General features: G+C 49.3%; 1 protein-coding gene across 7 annotated transcripts in view; it reads right to left on the reverse strand.

Moving 5' to 3' along the window:
• Positions 1-421: 421 nt before the first annotated feature.
• CELF5 (CUGBP Elav-like family member 5) overlaps positions 422-9,816 on the reverse strand; it is a 55,894-nt gene continuing 46,499 nt past the window's right edge. For 2 of the 7 annotated variants that reach the window (XM_044658662.1, XM_044658661.1), the window contains exons 5-11: positions 8,787-8,933; positions 7,439-7,583; positions 6,891-7,037; positions 6,337-6,399; positions 6,171-6,257; positions 3,728-3,871; positions 422-549 (exon numbers count right to left, since the gene is read on the reverse strand). In XM_044658662.1, the coding sequence (XP_044514597.1) occupies positions 422-549; positions 3,728-3,871; positions 6,171-6,257; positions 6,337-6,399; positions 6,891-7,037; positions 7,439-7,583; positions 8,787-8,933 (861 nt within the window). Of the gene's footprint in view, positions 550-3,727; positions 3,872-6,170; positions 6,263-6,335; positions 6,400-6,890; positions 7,038-7,438; positions 7,584-8,786; positions 8,934-9,816 lie in introns of all 7 variants that reach the window. The other 5 variants (XM_044658665.1, XM_044658663.1, XM_044658660.1 and 2 more) reach the window with 5 other exon arrangements.

Consider the following 9,816-nt stretch of genomic DNA (forward strand, 5'->3'; position numbering starts at 1 on the left):
GGCCAGGTCTCCCAAAAGGCTACTGACCAGAAAGAAACGAATCGTTCTCTGTGACAGCAGCCTCTGCCCCTGGCAGCCCTCACCTCTGAAGAAGTGGGCTTAAGACGGGGCTGTTCCTATTTCAAGTTTTGACAGCAACTTTTTGGAGACCTTAAGGAAGGTACTAGAGGGAGCTGGATATAATCTTTGGGCTGGGCCTGAAACCCTCCTCACTCCCCCTTGCCAAACATGGGCATCTGAAATTCAACAAAACCTATAGGAATCCCCCCCCCCCCCCCCCCCCCAAGACCTGCTACCTTGCCTTCGTGGTGGCAAGGGTCAGGACTATCGATTACTTTCCAGATCTGAAAGAAGGGAACCACAATTTCTCCCATGTGGCCAGAAAAGGGACATAACCTCCTTACCTGTGCTGAAGGTCCTGTCAGTAAGGGTGGCTGGCATCCTTGGGCCTCTTCAACTGGACCTTCAATCTCTTCATGCCAATCTGGAAACCATTCATGGCCTGGATGGCCGTCTGGGCACTGGATGGGTTGTCAAAGCTCACAAAGCCTGGAGATCAGAACAGAGGGGCCAGGGATGCTAAGTAGAGGGATGGAGTCCAAAAGAGGGATTTTCCGGCCATTAGCAGTAACCTTGGCCTGCCTTTATTATCTAGCATTTAAAGAAACTGATCCCAGAAGTTTTGGTCCTCCCTGAGGAAAAAATGGCAGCCAATTCTTTCTCTGTATGTGTAAGGAAAACAAAGCCTAGGAAGATAAATAGTCAGATTCCATAAGACAGCAGAAGTGTCAGACAGGAGGCCAGTAGTGGCAGTGAGCGACCTTGCCCTGAACCAGTCTAAAATGAAGTTGGGAAATAATCAACAAAATAAATCAAACATAATTGTTCCATTCTAAAAATGGAGTCAGTACACAGCCTGCAAACATCGCCGTGCACTGGTAAGTGGCCTCTCTTCTGTTTGAGTTTGACAGTGTTGTCACCTAGCTGCCTCTCCTGCCTTAGTTCTACTGATGGAAAGAGGATCCTTTCATTTCCTAAAACCATGTGGATTGCAAAATTTTCTCAGATAATCTCTACTGGGTCCTTTCCTGCTGCGCTGAAATCCTTTTATTCTTCCCTGGCTGATTACACTCTCCACCATGGCTATGCCAAGGCTTTTCCATTCTCAGGCCCTCTCCCTCTGCCAGCTCTTCTGCCCTCTCTAGCAGAGGTCCTTGCCTCTTCCCTTTTGCCGAGGAAATAAAGGTTGGTCCCAGTGAATGCTGCTCTCCTACACCATATTCTCACAAAGAAGTGATGCTCTTCACTAGAGTCGACCTTTTTCAGGATGTTTAATCCCATTCTCTCTGAGTTTGCCAATTCGGTTGTTTCCCATCGCTTATCTTCAATCTCTCCATATCCATAGACTCCTTCCATCTTACCTAAACAAATGTTCAAGTCTCCTCATCCTTCAAAACCCCCTATTTTCTCTTTGGCATTTCCTCAAATGGCTTTGAAAAATCTCTCTTCCCATTAGACAGCAAGGTGGTACAGTGGATAAAGCACTGGACCTGGCATCAAGAAGACCTGAGTTCAAATCTGGCCTCAGGGCAATTTGGAACTATACCCAAAGGGCTCTAAAACTGTGCATACCCTTTGATCCAGTAATGCCACTACTGGGTTTGTATCTGAAAGAGAGAATAAAAATGGGAAAGGACCCACTTGTACAAAAATATTTCTACCAGCTCTCTTTGTAGTGGCAAAGATTTGGAAATTGAGGAGATGCCCATCAACTGTGGAATGGCTGAACAAATTGTATATGATGGGGGTGAAATACTATAATATAATATATAATATATATAAGAAATGATGAAAAAGATGATTTCCCCCCACCTCTGTCTGTCTTTCTGTCTCTGTCTATCTCAAAACCCTTACCTTCCATCTTAGATTCAATACTGAATATTGGTTCCAAGGCAATGGGGGTAAGTGACTTGCCCAGGGTCACACAACTAGGAAATGTCTGAGGCCAGATTTGAGTCCAAGATCTCCCATCGCGCTAGGCTTGGCTCTCAACCCTCTGAGTCATCCAGCTGCCCCCTTCTTTATCTCTTTTAATTAGCTAATTTTCTACTTTTGTTTTTTCTGAGCCTAGCTTCATTTAAGGATCTGCTCAAGTACTGCCTCCTATAAGAAACCTTCCTTGATCTACCCCATGACCCCATGAACTCAATGTTCTTTCCCTCCTTAACGTTTCTGTACTTAATCATTTATATATCTCCTCATAGGAAAAGTTCAATTCTCTCTCCCAGTTTTGTGCAGTTCATTTGATGAGGATGCCCTCTACGATACCTTGTTCAATAGTAAGTAGCCACGTTCAGGTTCTAGTCCCTCTAACTATTCTAGTCCATATCTCTCCCTCTTGGTCAAAATCTTAGGCTAAGATTCCTAGACTCTGTGACTCCTAAGAAATAAGATCATGGGGGCGGCTGGGTAACTCCTCCCTCTCCCTCTTTTTGCTCTTACAAGCCAGCTGGATGAATACCTTTTTACTTAGCTTTTGTTAGTTTATTATTAATAAAAGTTTATAAAATATAATACTTAGTTCTTGTATATTAATTTTAAAATCCACAAGCCCAACCTCCTCACTTGAGCTGATCTCTTTCCTACTCTCATCTCATGTGATTATTTCTACCCTTTCTTTTAAATGCTGGTGAAAAGGTTTTTAAAAATTCCTGTTGGGGGCTCAAAGTTATATAGAGAAAACACATCCTGGGACAAGAGAGAGGAAGAGGTCCATGCCCAAGCAGTTTAGGATGTCAGTTATTGAAAGAATTAAATTTTTCAGCAGAAGAAAACATAGGAAGACCCAAGTCCATCCCTGGAATCCTACAAGTCACAAAGTGACTGGGGTCATGAAAAGTTGGGCACAACTGAAGGAGGGCTCGACAACTACCGCGTCTGTCCCTATCCTGCCTGTCCATCACTGCAAGCTCAAGCCTGGGCCATGATGCTTTCCACCATCATCATCCCCACCCCCCGAGTGTGCACCCCTTCTCTCCAAATGGGAAAGATTCTTTGGGAACATTCTAGAAGGAAAGTGGCCTTGGGGAATGATGGAATTGGAGGTGTTGACCCTGGGGAAGGGAAGCTTCATAGAGAGCTGTAGACTGCTAGAAGATCAGAGCTATGAGGGGCCTCAGAGGGCAGCTGGTCCAACCCTTTCCTCCTGCCCGCAGCCCAAGAGAAGGAGGGAAATGCTCTACAATGAGGCTTGGGAACACATTTTTGGAATGACGTCATCCCTTGAAAGGAGTTAAAGCTCAGCCAAAAGCACAGATAGAGAGCAATTAAAAAACACGAAATATACGGATCCGTTGTAGGAACTGGGAATGCTTAAGCTGGAGTAGTCTGGGAAGTGGGTTGGGGAGAGGGAGAGTGACTGGTGTCTTCCATTATCTGAAAGGCCCTTATGGAACTGAATGAGCAACTGTGTTGTGCACCTCTTTGCCCTCCATCCAATGAACTCTTGAAGAACTGGGTCCCTGTGTCCCTCAGTGATTTGCGTACAAGAGGTGCCATTCTCGTTGGCTAATGGCTGAAGGAACGGTCAGAGCCATGACTATATTTGGCTTGGTCTCCCTCTAGCACTTCTACCACTTGCCAATGCCTTGGCTGGCCCAGGCAGTGATCTAGTGATCTATGTTGTCTATGTGTGGGGCGGGTGATGGGGTAAGACCAGGGTTCTTACCGAAGCACTTGCTCTGGTTGGTAGCTCTGTCCATGAACACCTTGGAGGAGATGATGTTGCCGAATGGCAGGAACATTTGCATCAGCTCGCTGTCTCCAAACTCCTGGGGGAGGTGGTAGATAAACAGGTTACAGCCTTCGGGACCTGCAGGTAGGGGGAGAGAAAGACATAAAGCCCCCAAGGAGAGGAGATGGGACCCCACTAGGATCCCGAGCACCCGGTCATGCACAGGAGAGTGCGGTCTACTCTTGGTCCAAGACCAAGCAATGGTCAGGAAAGAAAAGACCTCTTGTGTGGGTGAGCCAAGCCCCTCAAAAATCCTGAAGGTATTGGGGCAGCCTCACCTTTGGGATTTTAGGCAACTCATTCGCTTAGTCATCTGCAAAGCACCTTTAAGTGGGGTATGCTTTAGGGTTACAAAGCCTTTTGTATCTGCGCCCAAGCGGGGACAGGGAGCAGAGTAACCTCATTTTAGGGAAGAGACTGGGGCCCACCAAGAATAGAAGCCAACAGCAAAACTCAGGCTGGTGTCTTCACTACACCATTTGTCACCCCAATATATATGGATTGCCGATGACTGAGTAGAAGGGACTGGCCGTAGAGAAAGGGTGGCTTTTGTTAACGGGCTTCAAGCAGGTGCCTTGCGTTACACCCCTTAGGACAATATCAATTTGGGTGTAATGGAAAGAAGACTGAAGTCAGAAGACCTGGGTTCATATCCCAGGACTACCTGTGTGACCTTGGGTAAGTACTTTCCCTATCTGAGCTTCTGATTCCTTATCTGTAAAATGAAGGAACTCCAGTTGGTAGTTCTAAATCTTAGGATTCTACCATGTAATGGTCTGCAGTTTGGGATCATTCAGGCCCCTATTGTCAGTCACCACTCAGAGGTGTCAAGTGACAATGCTATGTATTTGCTACTAGTTTTTTGTTTGTTTGTTTGTTTGTTTTTACTTTCGCTATTTTCGCTACTAGTTTGAGAGGTGTTCCATTGATATCATGGAAGGAGCCTTATCCTTGCGGGCCAGGATGTCCAAGTCTGATTCCTGGATTGCAGGATGTGCAGCCCTAGATAAGCTGCACAACCTCTCTGGGTTCCAGTTCTATCATCTGTAAAACAGAGATAACACCCCTCTCTTCCAGACCTCTTCTCCTTAGATTAGAAGGCCCATGTGCCTAAAGAACTCTCTCTGTCTGTTAGCCACAACCACCTAAAATGGCCCCAGCTATACAAACCCGAGGCTGCAATGAAATGTTGTTCAGTTGTGTCCAACTCTCCATGACCCCATGTGGGGTCTTCTCGCAAGAGATACTGGAGTGGTTGGCCATTTCCTTCTCCTTATTTTCCAGATGAGGAAACTGAGGCAAACAGGGTTAAGTGACTTGCCCAGGGTCACATAGCTAGAAGTATCTGAGGTGTCCAACTCTTCATGACCCCATTTGGGGTTTCCTTAGCAGAGATCCTGGAGTGGTTTGCCATTACCCAACAGATGAAGAAACTGAGGCCAACAGGAGCAAGTGACTTGCCTGGGTCGCACAGTATGTGTTTGAAGCCAGTTTTGAACTCAGGAAGCTGAGTCTCCCTGACTCCAAGTCTAGCTGCCTACAGTGGAATTAGGCATGGTCTAAAATAAATCAGGATGTGAGCCTAAACATCTGTTCAAAGAAACTAAGAAGGCTCACCCTTCCCAAGGAACCCTTGGAAAGACTCTGCCCTATTGTTCCAGCGGGGAAGCGCAGGAAGATGCTCTGCATATTTAAGGACCATTGTGCAGTCTGCTAGCATGGCGTACTCTTCTTGGGGGGTGAAACCATTCAGGGTCTTGTGTGTGTATGACAATGGCTCAGGACACTTCTACCTCCCCATGTTGACATCTGTTATGGCCCAGCTCAATTCCTTCCTTATTTCCCCCTGCCTTTAGCTCCCAAGTGATGTCTCCTTCCTCTGTTCCTCATAGATCTTGTCCTGTCCTACCCATTACTATAGTTTTATGTATTCTTTTCCTTGGCCCCCCTTCCAGACTGTGAGCTTCCCAGGGACAGGGGATCTGTCTTATCCACTGCTGTGTCTGAATCTGTTGGGAAGCCCCATCCAAGGCCAATGCATAGAACCTCTGATCTCATTTTATCCTCTGGGATTTTTTTTAAAACCCTCACCTTCCGTCTTAGAATCAATACTGTGTATTGGTTCCAAGGCAAAAAGGGCTAGGCAATGGGGTGAAGTGACTCACCCAGGGTCACACAGCTGGGAAGTGTCTGAGGCCAAATTTGAACCCAAGACCTCCTGTATCTAGGCCTAGGGATTATTAACTACATTTTACAAAGGAGGAAACAAAGGCTTGATAAATGGAAGGAGCTTGTCTTGGGGCCCCAGGATGGAATGAGAATGGAAGCTAGTTCCTTCCTCTGGGCAGGAACTGAGAGGAGACCAGAATAGTCTCACCTTCTCGCTGCTGCTGCTGCTGGATGATGGGTGGAGGCTGTGGGACGCTGTGGGCAATGGGTGTGATGGCCGCAGTTGGGTACATCGCTGGGGAGAAAGAGATAGAAGGTGAGGCCCCGAATGCCACTAGGCGAGAAGCTGTAGGGTAACAGGGAGGTATATCTACCTGTGTACTGCTGGACTCCTGAGAAAGCTGGGTGGAGGGTCTCAGCCATGGAAGGACTCTGAGCTGGAGAAGAGACCAAGGGCTGAGGATAACCTTAAAGAAGGGGAGGCACCCTCACCATTTTGTTCCCCTTTTACCGACACCACCCCTACCACCATTTGCCACTCTGGGGACTGGGAGCTGGATGGGAAATGAAGAGCCAGATTGGGTGATTCTGGAGGGAAGCCGAACCCAAAGCATAACAGATCATAGGATCATAGAACCCAAAGCTAGAAGGGATCTTGGAGATCACTGACTAAATTCCTTATTTTAAAGGGGAAGAACCCAAAGCCCAGAAAATGGAAGGGATTTGCCCAGTGCCACCTAGAAAAACTCTGTATGGCATCCCTCATCCCCCTTTAGCTTCCCTGTCCCCATTCCTTGTCCGCCTCTCCCCATCCCTGCTCCTTTGTTGTCCCTCTCCCCAGGCTTCCTTTAGAGGCTTCCCAGCCTGGGGCAGCTGGGACACTTGAAACCATCCTTATCAGAAACCCTTCATCCAACCCCTTTGTTACCTGGGTAGGGCACAAGGCCATTGGCATATACAGTCTCTAAGGCCGGATGCCCACCAGGGAAAGGCACCACACCTGCAAAGCCATTGGTGATGGGAGTGACAAGACCTGGCACGGCTGCTGTACCCAGAAGTGGTGGAGAGTGTAGCCCTAGGAGAGGGAGGAAGCCAAGGTCTTTAGTTATCAGGGATGTGGAGGGTCTATTTGTCCATCCCCCAACCCTTTGAGCCCCCCAGCTTGGGAATCCCTGTCTGGGCATTTGTCCTGGTATATTGTGCTCCCTCAGGGTCCTCAGAAAGGGTTATCCTAGTTGTAATTTTTCAGAACCAGAAGAATCTTGAGAGTTTATCTAGTTAACCCTTTCCCCCATTTTATAGAGGAGAAAATTGAGGTCCAGAGATGGGAAAAGCCTTAAGCCAAATAGCTAGTGAGTATGAAAAAGATTTCTTGGTTCTAGGACCCAATCACTGCAAATTTCTTAGTGTCTGGCTACCAGGGTCCATGCCCTATACCTCAGAGTAGCTCCCTGGGGGTCTGTGCCGGCCACTCACCAGATGCCGGGGCAATGGGGGTAGCAGGAATCCCATTGAGGCTGACAGCGCCAATCTGCTGGATGTGGCAGGGGGAGAAGGCTACACCTGGGCTCAGGTAGCTGCCATGAGAGGTGGACAGCACTGTGGTTTGCTGCTGCATAAGCTAGGTGCCAGACAGGACAAAAGGTGGTGTGGGCAGCTGAAAATCTCCTCCTCCTCCTTTATCTCCTCCTCCTTTTCTTCCTCTTCCTCCTCCCTCTCCTCCTTTATTTCCTCCCTCTCCTCTCCTTTATCTCCTCCTTCTCCTTTTCCTCCTCTTCCTCCTCCCTCTCCTCTATTTCCTCCCCCTCCTTTCCTTTATCTCCTCCTCCTTTTCCTCCTCCCTCTCCTCTTTTATCTCCTCTTCTTCCCCTTATCTCTTCCTCCTCCTCCTCCCTCTCCATCTCCTCCCCCCTTCCCTTCCCCTTCGACCAAGGGTTCTCAAAGGGATGGGAACTGATACTTCCAAGGGTGTGGGTGTGTCAGTCCTGGTCCCCAATCTGGCTGCTGCTCTGTCTGACCACAAGAGGGCATCAGACTCCAGCCAGAGAGGGGCAGGCGGGATTGGGAGGCAGAGAGACACATGCTGACCGCTGGGCTCTCCCACCACCACAGGCACTCTCCATCGCCCCAGGTCTCTGTTAGCCCCCTCCTCCAGTGGTACCCAGTGAGCCATGCACATTCTTAGTGGGTAGGGAGAGGATAGCCCTCTGGTCTTTCCACCTGGGTCTTCTGACCTGGCCTCAGGAAGAGAAGAGCACCATGGGGAGGGCTCACCCCTTCATGGGCATATTGTCCCAGGGCCAAGGCTCAATGGGGTAGAGAGGGCTCCCGACTCCCCTGCCCGCAGGGAGCAGCCCCCCACTATCTCAGCTTTTCTCTTTCCATTTTCCTCCCATCCTCCCAAATGGGAGCACAAGAACAAAAAGAGCCAGAAAGATGCGGACTAGAGCGAGATAGAGATAGCGGGACCTGGGCACAGACAGGCAGGCAGATATGCCAACAGAGAAGTGGAGAGGGAAACAGAGACCAGGAAAAGGAGAGACGCCCAACCAGAGGGGAGCTGAGGCAGAGAGATGGATGGGTAGACAGACGCCCAGAGGCAGGGGGAGAGAAACAGAGGCAGAGCGAAAACAAGATGGGCCAGAGAAATAGATGGGTGCTGGCAGAGATGGAAAGAATGGCAGACAGAGACAAGACAGACAGGCAGACAAGGCGAGGCTAGTAGGGTCAGGGCTAAGCTGAAGAGGAAGGGAAGGGGGAGAGGCAAAGATGCAGAAAAGACAGAGAGGTGGCATTGCTGTGGGATGGGGATAGAGATACTCACGGCCTGTGCATAGGCACTGTAGGGGCTGAAGGGCAGTGTAAGGGATGGTGTGAAGATGCCCAGCTGGCCTACCATCTGCTGCATTCTCCGAAGGGTCCTCTCCTTGTCTGTGTCCGCAAACTTCACCACCAGGCTGGAGGAAGCGCCCTGGGCAAGGGGCAAGGGCCAGGGAGAGAGAGGGGCAGCAAGAAGCCAGGGCCTGGACAAAGCCTGCCTCTCCCCCCACTTCCAGATGTGGCCGGCCCATGAAAATCACACACACACACACACACACACACACACATGTCCTATGGCCAGCTAGGGCCAAGCCAGGTGGCCTACCAGTGCCTGAGGTTTAGGGGTGGTCCAAGGCCAACAGAGCATCTCCCACATGGACCAATTGAAACGCATCTATCAAAATGGTGGCTGACTTACGAAACATTCACATAGGCAGACACTGACACGACCACAGGACAATTGGACTACAAAATGATGGAGAGGCATGCAGGCAGAGTGACCAAATATCCATCCCAATAGGCGACCAATAGAGACGAGGGGAAGGGGAAAGGAAACACACCCCCAGGCTCCCTTACTCTCTCTCACACACACATGCATACATCTTTCATAAAATCATAGAATGTCAGAGCTGGGAAGGGTCTTAGAGATCATCAGGTCTAATCCTGTTCTACAAATGGGGAAGCGGAGGCTCATATGTAGGGGAAGAACTTGCCAGAGGTCATATAGTGAAGCAGAGGGGACCAGAACCCAGGTCTCCTGGCTCCTATCCCACTCTGCCTTCTCTCTCTCTTCCTCCCTCCCCACCTCTCTCTTTCCCTCCATCCCTCTCTTTCTGTCTCTCCCTCCCTCATTCTCTCTCTTCTCTCTCTCTCTCCCTCTCTGTCTCTCTCCCTCTCTGCTTCTCTCCCTCCTTCCCTCCCTCCTTCTCTCTCTTTCCCTCTCTGTTTCCCTCCCTTCTTTCCTCCCTCCTTCTCTCTCTCTGTCTCTCTCCCTCTCTGCTTCCTTCCCTCCCTCCTTCCCTCCCTCCTTCTCT

Source organism: Gracilinanus agilis, chromosome 1, assembly GCF_016433145.1.
Source record: "Gracilinanus agilis isolate LMUSP501 chromosome 1, AgileGrace, whole genome shotgun sequence".
Lineage (NCBI taxonomy): Eukaryota > Metazoa > Chordata > Mammalia > Didelphimorphia > Didelphidae > Gracilinanus > Gracilinanus agilis.